The 25,604-nt window shown below is 46.1% G+C and overlaps 1 protein-coding gene across 1 annotated transcript in view; it reads right to left on the bottom strand.

The window, feature by feature from the left end:
• SERPINE3 (serpin family E member 3) overlaps positions 1-23,429 on the bottom strand; it is a 30,248-nt gene extending 6,819 nt beyond the window's left edge. Inside the window, 6 exon segments of the mRNA XM_024755416.1 lie at positions 5,088-5,188; positions 12,170-12,368; positions 14,307-14,510; positions 16,532-16,765; positions 21,755-22,015; positions 23,282-23,429. Of these exon segments, the coding sequence (XP_024611184.1) occupies positions 5,088-5,188; positions 12,170-12,368; positions 14,307-14,510; positions 16,532-16,765; positions 21,755-22,010 (994 nt within the window). The 5' untranslated portion in view covers positions 22,011-22,015; positions 23,282-23,429.
• Positions 23,430-25,604: the final 2,175 nt, after the last annotated feature.

The following is a 25,604-nucleotide window of genomic DNA, read 5'->3' as shown; positions in this document are numbered from 1 at the left end:
CATATCTTGTAAGACAGGTCTATTGGTGATGAATTCCCTCAGCTTTTGTTTGCTTGGGAAAGTCTTTGTCTCTCCATATGTGAAGGACAGCTTTGTCAGTATAGTATTCTTGGTTAACAGTTTTTTCTTTGAATATTTTGAATGTGTCATCCCACTCTCTCCTGGCCTGCAAAGTTTCTGTTGAGAAACACATTGATTGTCTTATGGGGGGTTCCCTTGTATGTAACTTGTTTCTTCTCTCTCGCTGCTTTCAAAATTCTTTGTCTTTGACTTTTGGCAATTTAATTATAATGTGTTTTAGGGTAGCCCTTTTCATCCTCAACCTATTTGGGGTCATTGGGCCCTCATGAATCTGGATGCCCATTTATTTATTGTTCCAAGTTTGGGAAGTTTTCAGCTAATATTGCTTTAAATAGACTTTCTATCCCTTTCTCTTTCTCTTCTCCTCCTGGGATTCCCATAATGTATATATTGTTTCTTTTGATGGATGTCCCCAGCTCTCATAGACTTTCTTCACTCTTTTTTTCTTTTTGCTCCTCTGACTAGATAATTTCAAATGATTTATCTTTTAGTTCACCAATTTTTTTTCCTCTGCTTGGTCAAGTCTGCTGTTGAGGCTCTCTTAATCTTCAGTGCAGTCATTATATTCTTACGCTTTAGGATTTCTGTTTTGTTTTGTTTTTTTGATGGTTTCTATTTCTTTGTTGAACTTGTTACTTATTTGTGCACCGTTTTCCTAATTTTGTTTGTCTGTGCATTCTTGTAGTTTACTGAACTTTTTTAAGAGGATTACTCAGAGTTCTTTGTTAGACAGTTAACAGATCTCCATCTTTTAAGGGTAGTTATTGGAGATTTATTTGTTTCTTTTGGTGGTATGATGTTTTTCTGATTCTTCATGATCCTTCATTCCTTGCATTAATATCTACGTATTTAAGTAAGCAGTCTCCTCTTCCAGACTTCACAGGTTTGCTTTGGCAGGGAAAGACCTTCACCAGTCAGCTGGTAGCAGTCGTGGGCAAGTAAGGCTCTCTACCAGGGTCTCTGTTTGAGCAAGGCTACTGCATATGCTCTGAGGTTGCAGGGGTTGCTGCTGGCTGGGTTACTTGGTTGGGTGGGTCTGCTGGCTGGACTGTGCATTCAAGTGGGGCCACTGCGGGGACTCCCTGTTCAGGCGGGGCTTCTGACTATGTTTTATGGTTGGGTTGGGCCACTAGCTCTGTAATCGCCTCTGGTTGGGTGAGGTTGCAGGCTGTGTTCCCTGGCAGGATGGTGCACTGATTGGATACCATGATTGGGCAGTTGTGGGATGGGCTCTGCAATCATTCCTGGTCAGGTGGGGTCTCAGGCTGTATTTTCCAACTGGGTGGTGCTGTTGGCTGGGCTCTGTGCCAGGTGCAGTGACAGGCCGGGATCTGGCTTGGTGGTACCATGGGTTGGGCCCCAAGGCCGTCCAGAGTCACCAACCGGTCTTCCTGGTTGTATGGTGTCAGGGGATATGCTCAACAGCTGGGCAGGCCATCTGGCTTGGCTCTTTGCCCCAGCAGGGCTGTAGGATGGGCTTCCTGGCTCTCTGGGTTCTCTGGCCAGGCTTCCTGGATGAGCAGGAATTGAGGCTATGCTCGGCAGTTGGGTTGGGCTGTGAATTTGCATTCCTGCCTGGGTGGGTTGGGAGTATGGCCCTTTGACTGGAGACCCAAATCACAGAACTGCCAACTGAGCCCTCTGGCCAGATGGGGCCACTGGCTTGGCTCTGCAGATGGGCACTGCTGCTGGCTGGGGTCTTTGCTCAGGTGCCACTGCAATATGGTCTGTTAAGGTTTGAGTGCCGATTGCTGTAAGCTTTGCCCCTCTTCTCCATCTCTTATCTGATTCCCTGAGATCAGAGACCTGAGAGGGCCTACCAGGATGTGTCCTGCAACATTGAATGTCTACCTTGGGCTCTCTTTTCCCACTGGAGAAACCATAGACCTAGCGCTATGTCAGCCTGGAGGAGGGGTGATGTGGTCAGAGTGTAGCCACTCCTCTTACCTTTCTAAGGTGGTCCTTCTCAGTCTCTGTGTTTCAGAGGGGTGCTTCAGCCTCACTTCCTGGTGGGGGTATTTCCACAATGGTGACTTGTCTATGGATAGTTGCTAGTTGGTCTTCTTGAGAAAGGGACTGAAGTCGGGAATGACCTATGTTGCCATCTTGATGACCTACTGCAGCTCTGCCCAGTCATCTGGTATGGCATAAGTTAACTTCCGTACACAACCAAACAACTGTGGGTGGTTTCCTCATTCACATCATAGTAACAGGGAACTTGTACTTCTTCATGAGCAGAGATTGAAAACTATTCACTTACAAAAGTCAAGAATAAGACAGTTTCTTCAAAGTTTCAAGTTGGTGCACAAGGAGTATTTCTTGGATTAGGAAGCATGGGTTGGTATCAAAGCCTGCTGATCCTATAGGAAGTGGGATTGCTCAAAAAGGGTATCTCTAGCTGATGTATTTAGTGTAAGTGAAACTGGAATTATTCTTAAAAGCTTCATGTAGTGTCAAGTTTGTCTGGGGAGGAAAATTATACCCTGGTCTCAGTTGGGCCTTGAAATGATATCAAGCAAGTTCATCATGCAGCCAAAAAAGGATCTGATGCCATGAAAGGAGAGATGAGTGACTTTTGAACGGAGCAGGGGAACTTGAGTAAAATGATACTGGACTTTGGAACCAAATGGAAAGAAAAAGCCAAATGTTCCCTGTGGTTGTTTAGTTTCCATCAATAGCACAAAACTGTTTGCAACCCTTTGTTAATTGTAAGATGGGAGGCCAGCATTTTCTGATCATTTACTCTCTGACAAGCTCTCTAATGAAGCTTTGCTATATGATAAGGAATTTCATTCCCGCAAGTAAGATGTGAGGTGGGTGGTGGATACCCCATTCAGGCATGATACGACGATTTGTTAGTGAGATTCAGTGGCCATGTCTCCAGAATTAAGTCAACAGCTTACTTGGGCACAGAAGTGACTCGTCTTTTGATTATGTTTAAAGAACAGCATTGGAAAGCAATATTTTAGTTGGCAAACTCTATCTGTAAAAGGCCAGATATTAAATATTTTAGCCATTGCAGACCATGTGACATCTGTTGCAACATCTCAATTCTGCCATTATAGCAGGAAAGCAACCACGGATGATTTGTAAATGAATGGGAGTGGCTGTGTTTCAATAAAACTTTATTTATAAAAAGAGGTGGTGGGCCATCATTTGGTGACCCCTGCATTAGAGGAACAAAACTTTATGGGAGAAGATTGTAAGGTGGATGTGTTTTATCTGTAGGAAACATGCATGCAAGCTTCCCACTTGGTGCATGGTAACTGCATGATAGTTATTTAACAAGCCGGATCCATGAGCCTATATTTCTGCTGATTGGAGCAAATATAAGTAGGCTTTAATTGCATTATAAAACAAGAGGTTAGGTATTTTAAAAGGTTCTTTTTAAAGCTAAGCTGCTTGTTAGATCTTATCAAAGAAGCTGTGGGCCTCAGAAGTCTTTACCAATAGGGGAACTGCACGATGTGGGTTGCGCTCAGTCCTGTTTGAGGACACGGAACTGACTGCATTTTAGGATGCACTTCTAAGACATAAAGTCAGAGAGGTTTGAGAACCAGGAAGGAGCAGTGAGTCACAGTGATTACTTGAATGTAGTGGTGTGGAAGAAAAGGTCAGAACAGCCCCAAAGTTTTGAACTAGGATGATCAAAACAGGAATGCCATAGCTGAGCTCCAGGGCCACAAAAAGATGCTGTGATTGGATTCTGCAGGTTATTAAAGACAGTGCACTCAAGTTCTTCATCCCTTGCTCCTTCCTTGCTTCTCATCGTTTTGCTCTAATCTTCCTCTTTTCCTGGCAGTGCTAGATTATGTCTGTGTCACCAGGCAAAATTTCTGGTAGAGTCATTCAACAAAGTCAACAGTATTTACTGGATATCCACTGTGTGCCAAGCATTGTTGGGGCACTGTACCCAAACTGGACTATCACCTTGCTTATCTCTTTGTTTCAGCAATGAGTTCAGAGCTGGTGGATTATAAACAATCTAGAATAGATCCTTCCTTCCGCCTGTGTTTTATTTGATGTGCCATGTAGTCTAACTGGTCACATCTAATGCCCAAGCTGAGACTTCTCTTGTGGACCAAACTCCCATGTTTTTCTGTGATTGCTTAAAGAAATCTGAGCAAGCCTTTAGAAAACTTATCTGTGCTATGAGGTTCTAGCATTCAAAACAGAGATTTCACAAGCTCATCAGGCAAGGAAAACATCAAGGCCAATGGCTATGCCTGCCCCAGTGTCATCTTCGTATAGATAATTTACCATCCAGAGCAGAAATGAACCTGAGCCTTTGGAGTTGGCAGTAGTTTAGCCAGTGGTCTCCTGAGAGGATTCTGGAAGATAAGGTTCTGGCATTCCACTCTCTTTTAACGTCAGATGTAAGTCTGTCAGACCATACGTGAATACAGATCCTATTGATTAGGAGTAGCTTGTCTACTACAAGCCAAGAAATTGAATATAGACTCTGGGAGGGAGGACATTTTAAGGCAAGGTTGTAGATGGATGAGTAATTTGAAGAAAGGAAGTTGGATGGATGAGGGTAAGTTCCGAGGTTAGCTCATTAGAAGAGGACAGAGAGGTACAGGAAGGGAGGGAGGGGAGGTAGAAACAGAGTGACCGTGAGGGCATCAGGACAGCAGGAGGTCAGAACGAAGGGCTCTGTTGCACCAATGTCTCTGGCATCTCCTAGTCATGCCAGGCAGAGGAGGGGAGTTGTACTGTGTCCTGTGGTCACTGACTTTACTCTGAAGATGGCATCTGAAAATGGTGCTTAGAGGTGGTCTCAAGAAACACCCCCTCCTCAACAAAGTCCAACCCAAATCTGTTATCTAAAGTAACAAATTCTTATGTAAAGCAAAGCACTTTTAAAATTCTTTTAAATGATGTTAACTCTAGCTGTTTACCTCTGAAGGCTCTGTAGATGAGAATCCCTTAATCAGTGCATGATTACTGATTAGAAACTGCCCCAAACACAATGCTAATAAGCTTGGAAGAAGAACTGGTGTTACCTGAAATTCCTTTCAAGTTAGCTTTGAGTGGGTCGAAGAGATCGGTAACTCCCCAGGAATATAAAATGTTTTTCAAGTTGAAATGATTTTGGATCCTAAACCTAAAAAACAAAAACAAACCATCAACTTTCACTTAAAATTCTCACTCAGTGGACTTCCATACACATCACGTGACAACCAAACCCCCTCACTTGAAAGTCAGGCTCATTTCCAGCTTCATCTGTCATTGCTCCTTCCCAGACCCCCGACCCCCTGACTAATCTGACCACACAGCACTCTCTCCCAACTCTGGACCTTTGCTTCTGCTGTTTTTTCCAGGTCTCCCTTGAGACCTTTCCTCTAAGCTCAGATCAGTTGTTACCCCTCCTCTTCCCCAGCTGTTTTGTAACGGTCAGTTCTTAAGGCCCCTTTAAACACTTTGTTTGTTCGACTCTTCAGATGTATAGAACATTCTGCTTCCTGTTACTGTTATTTATGATACTGTAAACTATTTGAGAAGAGAGCCTGGTCAGTTTTTAGTTCCTCATAATAATTAATGTTTAATGAGTACTTACTATGTGCTAGGCACTACAGCAAGTACTTTATGTGCATACTCTCATTTCATCTTCACGTAACTATGTTATTATTATCCTCATATTACAGATGAGAAAACTGAGGCTTAAAGAGCTTAAGAAGCTTGCCCAAGAGGACGTCCTGAGTACGTGGTGGAGCTCAACTCAGATGCGGCTGAGCACAGAACCTGTGCTCTTGGCATCTACACTTCACTACCTCGCATCCCGGGTGGCTTCTCACACACAGTAGGTGCAGAAAAGAAGTTGTTGACTAACTGCCAATTGATAGAGTGTCTCATTTAATGTGTTTATCTTTGATACAACATATTTTCATGTTTGCTGTGTGCAGCGTGGGTCTTTGGTTTTCCTAGCAAGTCCCGAGAGCGGGAAGAATCAGCATGCCAACTTCCTCATGTTTCTTCAAGGGCAAGGCGTTTAAAACTTTAACGCTGAAGGAGCCTTTAAAACTACGGCTGACATTATTTTTCTTTGAGAATAAAAAAGTTCAAAATGGAATTTAGATGGTCGTTTCTATAAACCATGCGGAACTTGTAGGAGAATAAAAATACTGCGCAATATCAAAGTTCTTCACTGCCATACAAGACAATGTAACCAATATTTTAAACAAAGGAATCAGATTTTCTCGTATATGTGAGTTTTGAATCTGTTCAATAGTTTCAAAAAAAGGCACAAGCTTTCTCTAAGTATGATGATATTTCTCAAAAAAATTTTGGATCACCTTTTCTGAAATTTTCTTCCTTAAACTGCATGCTTTCGAGAACTCTCAATGTTGAAACACAGTGGTTAAGAACATGAACTTGGGAATCCAGTGCCGGGGTCTGAAAGCTGGCTCAGCCTCTTACTACCTGAGGGACTCAGGGCAAGTTACTTTGCCTCTCTTTGCCTCAGTTTCCTTGCTTGTGAAACGAGCCTAATACTAGTGCTTAGTTCTTAGCTTTGTGAAGATTAAATAAAACAGTCCTTGTCAAGTCTTCAGAACAATGCCCAGTGCAGCTCATGCACTTTATTGCTACCACTGTGGTTTTATTGTTTTGCAGTGATATTGAGAAAGAGCTAAGGCACATTTGAAGCCAAGTATGGTGGTTATGGTAGGTGATAAAACTGAGTAATATCACTTTTAGTAACTAAAGACAACAGTAAAAGCGAGGTATGACTATGAAAGACGACAGTGATTTGTCTTTTGTATGGCTACGAAGGCCAGTCCAGAAGAAATGCTACAAAAATATCCTGAGTTAAAAAAAAATACCCTTTACCAACACCAGACAAGGATATCACAAGAAAACGACAGACCAGTGTCCTTTATGAATATAGACGTAAAAATCCTCAACAGAATACTAGCAAGTTGAATCCAGCAACATATAAATCCCCCATGAGCAAGTGGGATTTATCCCAGAAATGCAAGGTGGGTTCAACATATGAAAATCAATCAAGGTAAAACACCATATTAATGAAATAATGGACAAGGGCCACGTGATCGTTTCAAGAGATGCAGAAAAAGCATTTGACAAAATCTAGAATTCTTTCATAAAATCAAAAACCACTCAACAAACTTGGGATAGAAGGGAACTTCTTCAGCCTCAAAATGGGCATTTATAAAACTCCCACAGCTAGCATCATCCTTGACGGTGAAAGACTGAATGCTTTCCCCCTAGATCAGGAACAAGATAAGGATGTTCACCACTTCTATTTAACATTGTACTGAAGGGTGTGCACGGCGCTTATGCAAGAAAAAGAAAGCAAATGCATCCAGAATCAGAAGAAAGAAGTAAAGGTATATCTATTCACAGATGACTTGGTCTTGTATATAGAAAATCCTAAGGAATACACACACACACACACACACACACACACACAGAAAAAACTATTAGAACTAATAGGTGAGTTCATCAAAGATACAAGATCAAGATACAAAAATCAACTGTGTTTCTTTATACTAGCAATGAACAATATGAAAATGAAATCCCATTTAAAATAGCATCAAAAAGGAATAAAATACTTAGAAATAAATTTAATGAAAGAAGCGCAAGACTTGTACACTGAAAACTACAAAACATTGTTGGAAAAAACTAAAGAAAATCTAAATAAAATGAAACACATCTTGTGTTCATGGGTTAAAACTCCTAATGTTGTTATAAAGAAATTATTCCCCAAATTAATCTATAGATTCAACAAAATCCTTACCAAATTCTATCTGTTTATTTGGCAGAAACTGATAAGCTGATCCTAAAATTCATATGGAAATGCATGGGACCCAGAATAGCCAAAACAATCTTAAAAAAGAAAAACAAAGTTGAAGGACTCACACTTGCTGATTTCTAAACATATTAAAAAGCTATAGTAATCAGTCAAGAGTGTGTGTGGTACTGGCAAAAGTATAGATATTTGTGCCTATGGAATAAAATTGAAAGTCTAGAAATAAACCTATACACTTATGGCCAATTGATTTTGACAAGGGTGCCAAGAAAATTCAATGGGAAGAAAGAATACGCTTTTCGATAAATGGCTCTGAAACAACTGGAAAGCCACATGCAAAGGATGATGTTGGACCTCTACTTCATCCCATACCCAAAATTAATTCAAAATGGATCAAAGACCTAAATATAAGAGTGAAAACTAGAAAACTCTTGGAGAAAACATAGACACAGATCTATGTGACCTTGGTTAAGCAATGGTGTTTCTTAGGTATGACACCAAAAAACCCCACAAGAAACAACAACAAAAATAGATTAAACTTTATCAAAATAAAAACATTTGTCCTTCAAAGGACACCATTATGAAAGTGAAAAGACAACAACCCACAAAATGGGAGGAAATATTTACAAATCATGTATCCAATAAGGAGCTAGTATCTAGAATATAGAAAGAACTATTGTAACTCAACAATAAAAAGACACATAACCAATTTAAAAATGAACGAAGAATTCAAACAGATATTTCTCCAAAAAAGATATATAAATGGCCAACAAGCACATGAAAACATTGTTGACATTAGTAGTCTTTAGGGAAACATAAATGAAAGTCAGACTGAGAGACCACTTCACGTGCCATAATGGCTCTAATCAAAAAGACAGGGGATTCCCCCTACAGCTGTTGTCACACACAGTTGTGAGGTCACCCAGGCTGCAGTGACTTGCCCCCAGCCTGAGGAGGAGGCCAAAGCACAGAGGAGGGCATTGCTGAAGGGCAGAGGAGGTGAACGCATCCTGACTAATGTAACTAAGAATAACGACACAGTTCCTGAGTGCAAGCTTTATAACATCCCTACTCTTTAATCCACAATTTGGGAAGGCAGTCTTTGCCCTTTCCCTATCTCCCTTGCCTCCATAAAGAGGGGCCTTTAAAAAAATTATGGTAAAATATACATTATATAAAATTTACCATTTTAACAATGTTAAGTGTATAATTCAGTGGTGTTAAGTACATTCACACTGTTGTCCAATCACCACCAGTATCCACTCCAGAACTTTCTCATCATCGCAAACTGAAACTCTGTACCCATTAAACATGAAGAGGGTCTTAGGGAAAAAAAGGACAATAGCAAGTGTTGACAGGAATATGGAGAAACTGGAACCCTCATACATTGCTAGTGGGAGTGTAAAATGGTGCAGCTACTTAGAAAACTGTCTAGTAGTTCCTCAAACTGTAAAGTATAGAGCTAACACATGACCCGGTAATTCCATTCCTAGGGTATATACCCCAAATAATTGAAAATACATAGCCACAAAAATGTGCACAAATGTTTGTGGTAGCCAAAAAACAGAAATAAGCCAAAAAGTGTCTTGGCACCTAAATGTCTATACGTGGATTGAATGAATAAATAAAATGTAGTATATCCACACAATGAAATATTACTTGGCCATAAAATAGAATGAAGTACTGGGGCTTCCCTGGTGGCGCAGTGGTTGAGAATCTGCCTGCCAATGCAGGGGACACGGGTTCGAGCCCTGGTCTGGGAAGATCCCACATGCCGCGGAACAACTAAGTCCGTGCACCACAGCTACTGAGCCTGTGCGTCTGGAGCCTGTGCTCCGCAACAAGAGAGGCCGCGACAGTGAGAGGCCCGCGCACCGCAATGAAGAGTGGCTCCCACTCGCCACAACTAGAGAAAGCCCTCACACAGAAAAGAAGACCCAACGCAGCCCTAAATAAATTAAAAAAAAAAAAAAAAAGAATGAAGTACTGACACAGGCTACAACAAGAATGAACCTTGAAGACATTATGCCAAGTGAAAAAAGCCAGACAGAAAAGGCCATGTATTGCAAAATTTCATTTACATGAAATGTCCAGAAAAGACAAATCCACAGAGAGAGAAAGTAGATTGCCTAGGGCTGGGGCGAGGGGGATGCCAGTGACTGCTAAGGGGTGTGGAGTCTCTTTCTGAGGTGATGACGATGTTCTGGAATTAGATAGTGGTGATGGTTGCGCAACTTTGCAAATATTCTAAAAACCTCTGCATTGTACACTTTAATTGTAAATCCGTTTGAAAGAATGGGTTTTATGGTATGTGAATTCTCTCTCAATTTAAAAAGGAAGAAAGAAAACACCCTCAGAAAAGCGCAAAATGCACATGGTGATGATCAGCAGCTCCTTGAAGGAAGGGCAAGCTCATTTGGGATTTATGAGATCTGGTGGGTTTAAGAAAATGCACATATCATGTCTAACATAAGAAAAAAATGCTCATTGTTTGGCTTCCCACTTTGCTGACCTAAAAACTAAGTGTTTTACTCATTAAACAAATATATATTTGACATAATTAGCCTTTCTTGTGGGTTTTCTTGATTATTCTTTTGGTATGGTAATGTTCCTAATGAAGACTGACAGCCCTTATATATTCCATTTTATTTCTTTATAAATAAAAGTTTACTTTGGAAGGTAGATATCATAATTCATCCAGAATCTACTGCTGCACTGCTTGGTGATGTTTAACCAGAAGGCTCACGTCGTTGCCATACAATTTTTGCCTGGCTACCCACAGAGTGCCCTAGTTTTGGCTCTTGCTAAGTAAAATATGCAGGCTGACTTTAGAGCAGGTCATACTAAGTGATGAATCAATGATTTGTGGAACTAGAGGAAAATTCTTGCCCAAAAGCTGACTTGCGTCTACCATGGTCCAAAGTTTCGTACCCAAATCTAGACCTAAAATAGTTTTTACTTCCTTCTTTATTCCCTAAAGGGCTTAAAGCTAGTTTTTTAAAACTTGGTTAGTTTTGCTTGTGAAATAGCCCTAATAGGGAAGGGGAGTTTTATTTCCCTAAAATCTTCTATCCTTCTCAGACAGCAGGTGGTCTTAGGGAGATTAATTTTTTTTTCTTTTTAATCTGGATGAGGTCAGGTGTGAAGCAATACTTGGGTTACTGTGACCTCTGCCTTCCTGTCCCTTCTCTGTCCTCCAAAGTTTTTTAGGATCATTCCTCAAGGGTTTGCAAGTTCTAAAGGCGGATTCAGCACCAGTGAAGAGTTCGCAATGGAGCTAGGCACCTCCCTGGGGCCTCTTCCTTATACCAGCTGCTCCAGGACAAGGCCAGCCATCTGCCTCATATGCTCAAAAAGACTGTAGCAAATTCCTGCACCTGGCTGCATTTTCTCTCCACTTTTAGCCTTGAACGCTCTTCCTCCTTTGCTGAGCTTCTCTCACACATAACAGAAAGATCAGGGCTGCTTCTGCTCCATGCCAGAGAGATCTGTTGAAATAGCCAGTCTTTGGACTTTGATTTGGGGTCTAAATATTTCGCTTGGAGAGATAGGCTTTGTCTTAGAGTTTAGTTCACCTTCTGCCCTCGCTATGCCGGATCCCGCTTTAGACCTTGGCCCTTCACTCACTGGGTCTCTGTGTGTTTTTGTTCCAGTGCCTGGACTTATTTTTAACTCCTCGAGGGACCACTGCCAAGGCCTCTGGCTCAGCGCTGCTGACAGCCTGGTCAGTGGAGGAGCCCAAGGCGGCCAGTGGGAAGGCACACGAAGAATCCACATGCTTCAAATGAACCCTCGGATACTTTTCTTGCTTGATGCTGGTGTACAAATTAATTACGCATTTACTCTGATTTCAAATGTACCAGAGAAGCTTATCATTTAAAGATGTTCGTTGAGGAATCCTTTGTAAAGTAATGAGGTTTGCAAATAGGTTTTGTTTTGCAGAAGCAAAATCCAGCACCATCATTTAACTTTTTCACCTCTTGGGGTTTTGTATTGGTACCCATTGGGTTTTCTTAAAGAAAGGCTCACCTTTATTTAGAAAGAATAAAACTTTCAGCACAAGGACCTAAAGTCTTGAATTCGTATGCTTTAATTTGCCTTCAGATCAGAATTATATCTGTATTTGCTCAACTGCATAAGCGATCTTGCCTCTTTGGTTTTGAAAATGATGTTTGTATACTCTTAGGATGTGATAAGATTTAGGGCACATTCCTCCAAGGTACCTGTACAGACCCTCGAGTCGGGCCACCTGGGTTCCAGGTCTGGCTGACTGAAGCAGGCTGCAGAGCCCCCCGTCACGACAACGCAGCTGCTCACCTGGGCAGGAGCACGTCCATCCTGGCTCTCTTCAGGCTGGAGGTCCAGATGTGGAGGATGCTGGCTGTGAGGTGAGGCTCAATGTGGCTCAGTGGCGTGTCTCTGTCTCTCGGCAGCAACAGGAGGAGACTGGCCACATTTCCCAGGTATGGCAGCTCGAGCACCCCTACCTGATGGCCCGCGGGGTCCTGGAACTGGCCTGGGGATTCAGCGGATGGGGGGTTAGTTCTGTCCCAGGAGTCCAGGGAACCTAACAGTGCCAGACCCTGGGAAGGGCCAGCTCACAGAAGTGGAAACAATGCATTTTATTAACAAACACGGTGTCCACCTCTGCCTCAGGGAGCAGTTTGAGGCCGAAGACTGTGGGTAGCTGTGGCCATCTTTTCTACTCCTAAGACCTAGAACATCTCTAAGATATTCTCATGGGGCTTGAACCCCAGGGCCGACAGTGGCTGGGCAGGGTGGGGAGGATGGCACACAGGAGAGCCTGTCTTAAAGGGGCAGCCAGTCCAATCCTGGCTTGTTGTTGCCATGTCAGGACCCAGGCTCTTTGTGCCAGATTTTCCTATCTTTCAACAAAAGCTCTAAACCCAGATGTCACGGGAAATTTCTCAATTTCGAAAGCACTGCACAGGCCTAACGAAACAGAAGTCCGGGCTGGATTTGACCTGATGTAATTTGTACCCTGTAGGTCTCAGGATGGACAGCTGGGAGCTTGTGGGCAATGGCACTGGCTGACTGAGGACAAGTCCAGGCCATTGGGCAGAGCCTGATTTCAGAAGCTTGTGATGGGACGGTGGCAGCAGACCCAGATGGCCAGAGATCAGAAGACCCGGCGAGGGTTGCTGGTGAATGCAGACGCAGTGGCCAGACTCAGTGACAGGGCAAGATGGGCAAGTAACATGCAGCATCCAGCTGGGCTGGGGAGACCTGGCGGTCTGTGGCAGCCCCGGTCTCGGGTGGAGCTCCAGGCCTGATCCCTTCCCTGGGAGGATGGGGAGGTCTGGGCCTTAATGTCGAGGGACAGCTGAGTTGGCGGGTCACTAAGGCAAAATCTTAGGATCAGTGGGGAAAGACAGGGGCGTGGTTCATACTCCTTATTGTGTCTGTTCAATAAATATTTGCTCAGCCTCCATTATGTGCCAGCCACTGTACGCTGGGGAAAGCAAGAGCCTCTCAGAGCCTGCCTGCCAGCCACCGCCCAGCGGACGGATCAAGCCTGGGTCACAGCAGCGATGGGGAAATGTTAGGAGCAAGAACTACAATCGCTGTAAAGGTATATTTTACGTATTCAATAGACGTTCTTTCATTCCCGTCTTACTTGACCTCAATTAATAAGTACTGGTTGAATAAACTAATGAATGAATTCACTGAGAGCTCACAAGGGTCCTGTATGGCATCAAAGCAGGATGACAGCAAGTTTTCTAAACACCGAAGTTCCTAAAACACTGATTCAAGTCTCACTGGTTTAATTAGTGAATAACAACATAATTAGCCCCACAAGCCGGAGGGAGCTGAGCCTGCAGACCAGGGTTTGGCGGGGTGCAGGGGAGAGGAGGTGTGTAGGGGGCAGGGCAGTGGGGGATGGGCAGCGGGGTCCCTCCCTCCCTGGCCTCGTTGGGGCCCCACTGGAGCATCCACAGTACTCACTAGTCTGCTGGGATGGGGGGCAGCCTGGCGTACCTCCACTGCGAGGGGGATGAGTGACAGTGGGCAGGGTAGGCAGGCAGAGAACCCTGGTATTTCAGGCCAGTGGCACTTTCGGGTGGACATGCTCTCGAGAACCTTCTAGACTGGACTCTCAACCTTCCATCCTTTCTCAGCACTGAACACTGAGGCCGGTGTTCATTTTACGGGAGTGACTGCCAGGGGAAGGGATTTGCCCAGACGTTCTTGGTTTCACACTAAGTCCCCCCCTTTACTCAGCGCGGAAGGAAAGGCCAGGCATGAAATCTGGTTTCTCTTCCCCATGTGCCCCCTCACTATCCTGATAGTCTCCGGCTCCCTGGTCTGTCCTTCCTCCGTGGGCCCCGCACAGCCGAGGGTATCGCAGTGATGCTCGGTTCCATCCTTTCAGAGCGAAGCCCTGGCCTCCCCTCCTGCCCTCACGGCTCCCTCCCGGGCTCTCGTGGCTCACCGTAGTTGACCTCGGCCATTTGGTACATCATGGGGACCTGGAGGACGACGTCCTGGGCACAGGTGAAAGGCAGGAGCTGAGTGTCCGAGAAGGAGAATCGGTGCCGCCAGGCACTCTGGAAGGACACGGTGCTCACCAGCACCAGCTGTGCGGAGTCCACGCCGCTGCCGCCTTGCTCCCAGGTGGAGCCCCCGGGACGCTCACCTGCAAGCAGAGAGCGGAGCGCCGCTGTGATGCTGACGCTTGCATGCACACCCGGCTGAGGCATCCCCGAAATTGGGTTTGTAGCTTGCTTTTTAGTACTTAGTTGTGGAACTGCAGTGTTTGTAACGAGCTGTGGTTGGAGACCATGCTTTAATTTTTTTCCGAACAGCTTGGGATGCCCTGGCTTGTTCCAGCTGTGTTCCGGCTGGGACCGTTTCCCAGGAAGCGCGAGGCCTGCGCAGCTCAGACAGCCCCCTGGGAGGGGCTGGGCGCTGTGATGGGAGACGCTGCACAGTGTCACCTCTACCCTCCACCCCCCATGGCCCCAAATGCTGCTGGGCCTCATGCCTGGCAGAGCCTTTGTTTACACAACAACGTCCAGGGCATGGGCTTGAAATTCCGGAGCGGGCTGGCCACTCGTCAAGCGGCCACGTTGCTCCAGCTCATTATTCATTTACTAAACACACACTTTGCGCTAGGCTCTGTTTTCAGTGCTTAGCAAACGCTCCCCAACTCCCCCTGCCAGCTCTGTTGTTATTCCCAGTTTTAAAGATGGGCACCACGACTCAGATAGGCTGTCCAAGGTCTCATACTTGTGAGCTACAAAGTCACCATCTGCCCAGTTACCCAAGACAGAGACCTTGGATTTGAACCCAAGCAGCCTGGCCCCGGTCTCGGGGCACCAACTACCCGTCTTTCTTGGAGGACCATCCATTCCCCGGCGCCGCACCGACCCCTACCCACGGGGTTCACAGCAGCAAACCGTGGCCTTGCGTCTCCCGGAAGCACAACAGCTGCAACAGGGAGTTAAACGTTTTTAAGTAAATTGAAAGACATTGTGAAACGTTGGAGAAAACTGAAAGAGAGGAAACCTCCTCATCAATAAAGATCTTAACGTCTGCATTTTTTTTTTTTTTTTTTTTTTGTGGTACGCGGGCCTCTCACTGTTGTGGCCTCTCCCGTTGCGGAGCACAGGCTCCGGACGCGCAGGCTCAGCGGCCATGGCTCACGGACCCAGCCGCTCCGCGGCATGTGGGATCTTCCCGGACCAGGGCACGAACCCGAGTCCCCTGCATCGGCAGGCAGACTCTCAACCACTGCGCCACCAGGGAAGCCCCAACGTCTGCATTTTAACTCTGCACTCCTGCTGGCAAACATATTGTTCTCAATTCGTAAAGTACGTATTCCCTGTTCTGTCTTTTAAGCACTGGGTCTTCAACGTTCTCCCTATTTCTGTGTAACCTTTGTAATCATCAAGGATGCTGGAGCCAGACTGCCTGGGTTAGAATCCTGGCTCTGCGGGTGCAGGGCAGGAGGCACAATTCTCTGTGCCTCAGTTTCTCCGTTTGTGAAATGGGGCCAATAATAGCACTTAGATCTTAGGATTACTGTGAGGGGGAACTGAGCTAATAGGTACGGAGCACTTAGAAGGGTGCTAGATAAACTGAACACTCAGTAGATGGTAATGATGTTCATCATCTTTGATGGTAATTACAGCTGCATGATATGTAGGTGCTATAATTCGTTGAATCATCCCTAATTGCTGGACAGGTAGGTTATTTATCAGTCTTTTTCTTTGATAATACTGGGCTAAACGTCTTACTACATACAAGTATTTCCTTAAGCTAAATTCCCAAGATACCACTTTTGGGGCTCCTACTGCCTCTTGCTCTGAAGGGAGTTAGCTGTCGATGAGAACAGAGCTCAGTGGGAACACACCTGGGGGGCATTGCATGGAACAAAGCCTGCAGGGCTCGGCTGGGGGTGGGAGGCTCTGAAGAGCGCCCTTCTGGGTGTGCCTGCGTGTGTGCCTGTGTCTCTGGGGGTGGGGGAGGGGCAGAATGGGACCAAAAGTGAGCCTTGCTTCACTCAAGGGTGGGGTCTTCCAACAGGAGAAGGTTCTGCTGCAATTGAGGGCGGCCTGAGTGCCCGTCGCCTGGCTTCTGATGAGTAACGGGGGGAGGACCTGTCTCTTCAGCCCTCCACCTTTAGCCTCATCAAGGTGGACGATTTTCCTTTACCTGTGGTCTGCCTGGGGGCCCATCCGTTGGCCAGGATGGTGGTGCCATTGGGCTCCCTGAGGTTGGCTGCCTCCAGGCTGCTGTTGGCCCACCGGGAGACCTGCTCCACGAAGCAGGGGGCGAGTGGCATCCCCGTTTGCACGTAGAGGGTGCAGGTCAGCTCCAGCTCGGTGCCAGGGCTGGTGCTGGGTAGCGCGGCATAAACAGCTCGAAGCCACTCTCTGACCCTTGGGTCTGCAAAAAAGATGTTGGGATCGATCAAAATGGTGAATGTAAGAGAGGAGTTAGCCCCAGCTCTGTTTGCACGTTGCATGGGAATGGGACCCCAGAGGCTCCACTCTCATTTCCCACGGTTCATCCACCATAGACAGTCAAATGGGTAAAGTCATAGCTAAGTTGCTCAGGAATTAGCCTGGATCCACAGATTAAAAGTTGAGGGGGAAGAGGGCTTCCCTGTTGGTGCAGTGGTTGAGAGTCCGCCTGCCGATGCAGGGGACACGGGTTCGTACCCCGGTCCGGGAAGATCCCACATGCCGTGGAGCGTCTGGGCCCGTGAGCCATGGCCGCTGAGCCTGCGCGTCCGGAGCCTGTGCTCCGCAACGGGAGAGGCCACAGCAGTGAGAGGCCCGCATACCACAAAAATAAATAAATAAATAAATAAAAAAGTTGAGGGGGAGGAAACTAGATTTGAAAGAAATCAGCCTGGGATTAAGTCAAATAGAAAAACACTACCAACCTCTCAGAGACTATGCTTCCTAAACACCTTGAGTCAGAAATGTAGCCCAGTGCTACATTCCCTCATCCCCCTGAGCCCCAGCAGACAGCCCGTTATTATTCATGTCCGCGAGAACCTGCAAGAATGTTGAGGAAATAATAGGCATTTGAGAGAGTCGATGGTTTCCACCTTCTTGGCGGCAGCTGGGCTTCTGGTTATTCACGGCTTACACAGCAGATTGCTTCCTTCTCTCCATAGTCAATAGATTTCTTTCTCGTACTGTTGTTCATGACTGCGGGTCTCTCCCGCCAGCCCTGGGCATCTGGAGCTGGAGCTAGGCCTCTCACCTGCTGCCGAGTCACGACACAGTTGAGTATCCTCCCGAGACGTGCAGGCTGGGCTTTTCCAGCAGTCAGGACCCCTTCCCAGGCAGGCTGCCTCTGGAACACGGCCCTTCCCTTGTCCTCCTGGCCTCCCCTTTGTCTTAGGCATGGCCCAGTGGCTGCCCACAAATCTCCCCCGTGACACCCAGGCTTTGCACCCTATTCCTGCCCCACCCTGCCCCTACTGGCTCTCCCAGGGCGCCAGGGATCTGTCTTGGCTTGGGGGTCCGTCCACACCATGTCCCATCCTTCATGTCACAGAGGCCAGGCCAAGAGGCAGCAGCAGACCCCCTACCCCTGACGTGCCAGCCAGAGTCCTTCTGGGGACACAGAATATATGCCGACCAGCGTCCCCAGCCACCAGGCTGCAGAACGGGGTTGTGGGCAGATTCTACTCCACAGAACTTTCACTACCAAAGCTGCTTCTTAGAGTCGACAACTGTGCTGCTCCTCAAGTGCTTGCTTTTTCTTTTAATGAGAAAAGCCATGAATGAAAAAAAATTCCCGTCAGATTTTCCTCTACTGAGGAAGGTCATAAGTACTTATGGAATCATGTCCCTGTAGAATGTAGACTGTCTGCAGGGGAGAACGGAGACATTTCTGTGGTCCTCAGTGTCACGTGACCTTAGGGGATGGTCACAGAGCTCTCTGTCCTCTCACCCTCTCTGGCCCAGAGGACCAGCTGTCTTTCTAGCCAGGCACTTCCAATTAGCAGAGTCAAGAGGCTTGAGAAATCTTGTCTCCACCTGAGCCTGCTCTGTCCCTACCATTAGCACATTGGAAGTGCTTTTCTAGATGCTGCCGGAATGAACAGACAGCGTCAGAATAAAAGATACTGAAGGTTGACGGTGTTCACACTCTGTTAAACGCTCTACATGCATGATCATGGTTAACCCTTTCCACAACCCTGTGAATTAAGTGCAATTATGATCCCATGTATAGATGAGGGAGCCGGGGCTCAGGCAAATTAATAAACTTGCTCAGTGTAACCCGGCGTCACCCCCCACCCCGCTCCCACCCTCTGGTGAAGGACAGGTGGGCTGGGAACGGTCTGCTCCTCTGCTCGGGAGAGCCTCACGAAGCCTCCTGTTTTGCTGCGTTTCCTAGGCCTTCTCTGTAATGCGGCAAAAGGGACTGACGTGAGTGGTGACAGACGGCTCCCCCCTCCGCCCCAGCCCTTGAAACTGCTGCCTCAATTCCTGTCTCCTCCGCCTCCCCTCCTACAAAGCTGTCCTTCCTGCTGGAGGGGCTGGGTGGCTCTAACAGAACAGTGAGCGAGAAGGAGGGAAACCAGGGGGCTGCAGTAGATCAGGAATGTAGCGGGGAGGGTGGAGGGTCTGAAGGGAGGGTCCCTGGGATGGCGCAGAGTGGCAGGAAAGTGCTGGAAGAAATGGTATTTTCCTGAGTCCCGCTGCAGACCAGCCTTTTAACTCATTTGAGACACCAGCTCGGAAAGAGCCTTCCTTCTCAATACATTAGCTGAACTGAACGTCTTGAATGTGACGCTGAATCCAGGGGCGGGGGGAGGGGTTCTGGATTGTAAGATTAATGTATATAAAATTCTCAGTTGGCAATTTGTGATGCTGATTAAAGAGGGTTAAGTTTCGGATGATGTGCAAAGGGTTTGGTTGAGCTGAGAGAGTGATGAAGATGAGTCTGGTGAAAAATCAAGAAGGTAAGGTGCTTAGATATGTTGCTGCAACTGCTCAGTGGTTGACAGTGGCGCTAAAGAGTTGAGGAAAGAACGTAGGACTGGAGTCAGAAAATCTGGAACTGGAATCCACTTGCCTGTGGGGTGAGCTGAGTCTTACCAAATCATTAACCACTTGTGTCATTTGTAAAATGGGGACTTTAGGAGGCCTAGCGATTGCATATGGTTTCTCTAAGGACCAAATGACATAATGACTGTAAAAGTGAGTCCATGTGCATCATCAGACAAGATTCTTTCCCAGGGGCCAGGCTACCTCCGTCTCTGAGGCCTCTGTTCCCAGCATCATTCTTGTGATGAATAGAAAGCTGTAAAGCGTTCTTTATTAATTTACCTGGAAAAGCAATGGGAATTCCTCGAACTTGGACCATTGGGAAATCGTGTGTCTCATGCGGCGAAAACAAAGGTATTTTGGGGGGATATCACTGGTGCCTGTTCTGAAACTCGTGCTGTGCTTTAGCACCAGCAGGTGGGGATGCTGGCAAAGCTGCTGGTGGTCACCTATTGGCTGGATGTCAGTGAGAAGACAGGGCCCATGGGTCCCACTGTGAACTTGGATGGATCTCTGTTGATCAGACGGGAACAGTGCCCCAAGCCCCTGGACTGCACCCACTTGTAAGAGAAAGGCTGGGCCAGGGCAGGGGTGGTGGGCAGTGGCAGGTTGTTTTTAAGTCAGAACGCAGCTGATTCTCTGAGCAATTTTGTGGCAAACAGAAATCCAGGGGTATTCTATTAACTAGAGCTCTGTAAGCAGCGCATTCCTGTTTGTAATAATTAACCATGGCTCCATAAGATAATGAAGCCATTTGTGAGTAAGAAAAAAAAAGGTGGGATTATGTTCCACAGAGTCTGACCATTAAGCAATTCTGGAAGTTTGGTAATTCTTGAATGGGCTCTATGGAAACCCTGTTAATCATCATATTTGGTTAACCAGGTACCATGGTTGTCCCTGTAAACAAAGAATTGACTGTCATCAGTTCTCTTTCTCTGCAGGGTAACTGCGCTTGCATTTCTCACTTTCCCCGTAACCCTGACTTCTGGGAGAATCTGCTTCAAGGCTGAAATGCCTGCCCCTCTTTCATATTCCTATTTATTCTTCATAACCTAACTCAGGTGTCATGTTTTCTGGGAAGGCTTCCTGATCTGCCAGTGGAATACATCATTCCCTCCCCTGTACTAACTTATTTCAAATGAGTACACTCACTGCCTTGTGTTAGAATGTGTTTCTATGCGCGTCGTTCCTATGAGACTGAGCTTTTGTGTTCAGCGGTTTCCTTACATACCTGGCTGCTAAATTCCTGGCGTAATACCAGCCCACGCGGCAGGAGCTCAGAAGTACTTGATGGATTGTGTTGCACTGAATCTAATGTGGCTATGCAAGAGTGACTCCATGGATACGTGCATTTCCATGATACACTTGCCGAAGAAAATTCAGCTTGATAATTTATGTTTGTCTTCACTTATTCCCAGAGAGAAAACACATTTGTCTGTTGGCCAGCAGGCCCACAAGAATTGTTTTGGCAGAGGACAGGGTATGGATGGAGGGGGACAGGACACACAGCTGGTGCCTTGTGGCCTGATGTTTGGAGGGCTCACCTTTACTTGCCAACTCAAGATTCCAACTCAAAGGAAGCTCTTGCCATGACTGTCCTGGTATGAGTTCCTGCGCTTTCTAAAAAGTATTAATTTATACAATTGTAGCTCCCATCCTTTTTTACTGGCATCTTATTCCAAGAGAAGAAAAAGCTGTGTGCACGAGTGTCTGTGTTTGTATGGAGTTGGGAGGTTGGGACCAAGGCCAGGCTTTGCCAGGCCCTGAGTGTGGGCCAGGTGTGGCTGACCTGGCATTCATGAGGCTCTTGCCGCCACTGACAGAGCTGTTATGAAGCCCATAATCATAGAATTATGTTGGTAGGTATGGCCCTGCCTTGAAGTCACAGATTTATGAAAGCAGGTTGGTCAACAGTGCGAGCTCTGAAGCCAGACAGCCTGGGTTTGAGTCCCAACTCTGCTGCTTCCAGGCTGTGTGACCTTGGGCAAGTTGCTTGTACTCTCTGTGCCTAACTGGGCTCATCTCTAAAATAGGTTTGATGAGATAATTACCTACCTCAATAGGGTTGTTGGGACAATGAATTAAATTATATTTGTAAAGTGCTTCAAGCACATCCTGACACCTAGTAAGCACTATGAAAGGGCTTGTGAAATGCTACTGAGAAATTGCCACCAAACCTAGAGTAGAGGGAACCTTAAACATCATCTGGAGTAACGATGCAGAGTTTGAGTGCCTTCTGCTGCGCACTTGCCCGTGGGCAACCTTCTCTGCCTGCCCCCTGGGGGCAGCCTGAACGGGAGGAGGGTAAGTGTGAGCAGGGCAGTGGGCGTGTGCAGCAGAGTACGGGGAGCAGCGGCCCGCTTACCGTGGACGGTGTACCCCAGGGCCTGGACCAGCTGCCTCCGGGTGTTCCCCTGGGCTCCGAACTGCAGGAGCTCCAGAGGGATGAACGCGCCGGCGGGGGAGAGGACCAGGTTGGTTCGGTTGCCGTCCGTGGCCACGATCCGGTAGAGGCGAAGCGCGAGCTCCGTCCTCAGCAGCGTCAGGTCCTCAGGGAGGTCGCTGGCTCCTCCAGGGGGGCAGGCATGAAGGAGGAAGAGAGCGAGCAGGACAGACCTCATGGTTCCTGCGGTGGAGGGAAGATATGCAAGTGAGGCAAGAGCCGGTCCATCCTGCAGAGAAGCAGGCATCGGGCGCTGGGACAGGCCGAGGGTGCTGATCGCTCAGCTGGCTTGTTACCCGCCCCTGTCCACTCGCGCCGGATGCTTCAGTGTATCCTGTTGTGTCCGCGTTAGAAATACTGAGAAACCAAACTGTGAGTCGGAAGGCCTGGATTTTAGACCTGCTCTGTCACTTACCACATGTGTGACCTTGGGTAAAACTCTGGTCAGACCAGAAGCAAACCATTATGTTGGAAAATTAATGTAAGAAGTACATCCTACTCAGTTTTCTTGGTACTTAGCTAGCTTATAGGTGGGCCGTGTCTATCATTAATAATAATAGTAACAACAAAAATATACTATGTTAAGAAGGATTTAGTATATTTTCTCAGTTAATCATTGCAACAGTCTTACAAGATAGCTGTTATTATATTGTAAATATAGAGATGATGAGGTTTAGAGAGCTCAGTGGCTCATTTAAGAAAACATGAGGATAGCAAGAGGCCCACGACTCCAGTCCTGGTCTCCTATGGGTGGTACATGAAATATTGGGAATATAAATGCACATTAAAATATCGAGCCATGAGCTAATTGTACCTAGGATATCAGAATTCTTGTGATGTGAATTATTCTCATAAAAAAGAACACTTTCACAGAGAGTAGAATGATACAAATATAACTCCTACTACAGAAATATACCCCTTCGAGGAAGAGAGTGCATTAGTTGGAAATTAATGCAAAGGAAAGAAGGTAAAGCAAAAAGTGTTTTCAGTGACTGTGCTACACAGACAGCCTGCAGCAATTTCTGCTAAGTTGTCCGACTTTGGTGTCAGACAGGATTGGTGTGAGGGAGGCCCAGTCCAAAGTCACTTGAGGATGAGAAATTTGCATGTAAAGCCACTGGACTCAAAGGTGTTTATTTCAGATAAAGGCCCCACATGGAAGAGTATCCTCTTTTTCTCAACTCTTCCATCCTATAGGCGAGCACAAAGGCAGTCCCTGGATGACTTGGCATCTCAAGGGGAGGGACGTGCATGGACATGGGGGTCTTTCTGTGTGTGTGTTTGGAGGTGGAGGGTCCCAGCCCAAGGTCATTGTGAAATGACCAGTTCCCAGGACTCCTGAAGCTCCTATCACCTCCTGAAGGGACAGAGCAACCAGACCTTCATGCCCCTGGGCTCCCCATGACCACATCCCAGCCGCGGTTCACCGCAGATGAGCTGTTTACTCACGGACTCTTGTATGGGACTGTCAGAGTTTCCTTGCTTGTTTCTGTTCTCGTGGGTCTCCAGCGTTAACGTGCTCCCCTTTTAAAAAAGTGGAGCAGAATCTGCTTTGAATCACAAGACAGCATAGGGAGGAAGCTGGTAATTGCCGTCTCTGTCGGCGATGTCTCTACCACTCGGTCCAAATTCCTGGAGCCTGAGGTCCTGCAGAGAGCCAGGGGAAGGAGCACAGCCCGGCCAGCCAAGCCCAGATCGGAAACAGAGCGGGCCCTGGGGAGGGAGCCAGCCATACCCGTCAAGCCTTCTTAGGCTTGTGACCTGGTTGTACCAGCAAGGAACCCCTCATCTAGCCCTTTGTCACTTTGAGGAATTTCACTGATAACTCTGCCATTAGGGCTTTTGCTGGGTACCAGGTACCTAATGCTTCTCCCCTCCTCCTGTGAAGAAAACAATAAATCAGTCATTGGGCATGACTTGAAACTTTTAGCAAATGGCATTCTGCAAAAAAGAAAGAAAGAAAAAAAAACCAATGCAAGATATAGCACAGTCAGTTTGGAACAGGGTGACTTGCCTTATTTATTATTAATAAAAGTGAATGCACTTATTTATATGTAATATAATAAATATTATAAGTACTATTAACAATCTTGTTCTTTTCAGATACAACAGTTAATAAATCTGATGACTCAGTTTGAGAAAGAGACCATGTTGTCAATACACAAATGCACATTTGGGGAAAGAATAAGCAGATTCTATCCAAAGTCTGTCCTTGTGACCTATTCAGAATCTCATACATTTCAATTAAGGTCTTAGACGTTGTGTTAAGTACAAAATACATGGTAGGTTATATGTTGTTAATGACTAAAGAAAAGAAGAAGATTTGGAAGATTTAGTAATTTTCTCTCAGGCACCTGTTAGAGTTAATATTTGAAAAAGAATGGGGCTGTTTTTTATCTGACGACTACTCACACCCTTGTAATCAGTGGGTAATTCACTTTAAAGTAAACTGTTGACACTCAAGCCTGGAATCGTTTATATGTCTTAGGATAGTTACACCTCTAGAACTGTTTCACATGAAATTTCCCCAAATCTTTCATGTAGATATAGTGCATTCTTGCATGCTTTGAACTCTAAGTTGTAGTACGATGGGGGAATAAATATGTATAACTTATTCTACAGCATCTAGAGCTGGCATCCCATCCATCCATCCATCCATCCACCCATCCAATAGCTCTTACCTGCCTACTAGGTTCCAAGGCACTGTGCCAGGTCTGGTGGATGTAGCAGTGAACCAGCAACCTGGGCTCAGCTCTCAGGGGACCTACAGTCTTTTCCGTGAGTGCAGACTTTTGATGTTGATACTGACGGTTTTAAGAAAAAGAACCAACCATGAGGAGGACCGTGGTAACTTGCAAGGGCTGTCTCCCAATGCTGTGAGTTCCCCGTGGTTGCAATTATTTGAGCAGAAGCTGATTCACTCTTTGCCAGTGGTGGAGTTGGGGAGATGCTTATGAAAAGGTTTCCCAAATTCAAAAAAGTCTAGCTGTGTGACTTCTGCTAGCATTCCTTCCTACCTGACACTAAGAATGTATCATTCTAAATTGCTTTTACATTCTCAAGAAAAAAATACCAGGGAAGTTAACATACAAAAAATATTTCCTGTGTAGGTTAAACATTTCAAAGTGTGAATGAAATGAAAGATGGGCAGCAATTTTTCGTGTGTGTGCTCAGCTGTGAACCTGGGTAAGTCTCTTTGTTCTCTGACCATTTAAGCAGCGGTTATCATGCTTGTTTCTGCCTTGCTGGGATATTGGTTACACTGCTCAGGGAGCCTCCATTCCTGAAGGTATTTATCATAATTATAACAACAAAGCTAGTGAACATTATTGAGCGCTTAGTGTGTTCCAAATACTCTGTTATAGCCTTTCAATTCATAATTGCAATGAATCCTCACAACAGTCCTATGCGGAATGTATTATTATCGCCATTTTGGAGAGGATGAAACAGGTTCAGAGAGCTCAAGGTACTTGCCCAAGTTCCCACAGTTAGTTAGAGGCCAAGCTGGGTTTGAACGTAGGGCCGCCTTGATGCCAAGGCTCATGTTCTTTGCCACAGTTCTGGTGGTGTCTTTCAGGAGCCACGGGGCTCTTAAAATCCCTCATGGCTGTGGGATTCCAAGACATTTGGTGGAGAGCCCAGACTCTCCTGGCTCATAATGTGTGTCCACTCTGTCCACATTCACCAGGGATGCTATGGTGACTCTCCTGTAGACAGGCAGCTATGAGGTGCAGCACCTTTTTAACTATAGTTTTTACTTTTTCACAACCTG

This window comes from Neophocaena asiaeorientalis, unplaced genomic scaffold (assembly GCF_003031525.2).
Source record: "Neophocaena asiaeorientalis asiaeorientalis breed wild unplaced genomic scaffold, Neophocaena_asiaeorientalis_V1.1 scaffold59, whole genome shotgun sequence".
NCBI classification, from domain to species: domain Eukaryota; kingdom Metazoa; phylum Chordata; class Mammalia; order Artiodactyla; family Phocoenidae; genus Neophocaena; species Neophocaena asiaeorientalis.
This window is presented reverse-complemented; position numbering and strand designations above follow the sequence as displayed.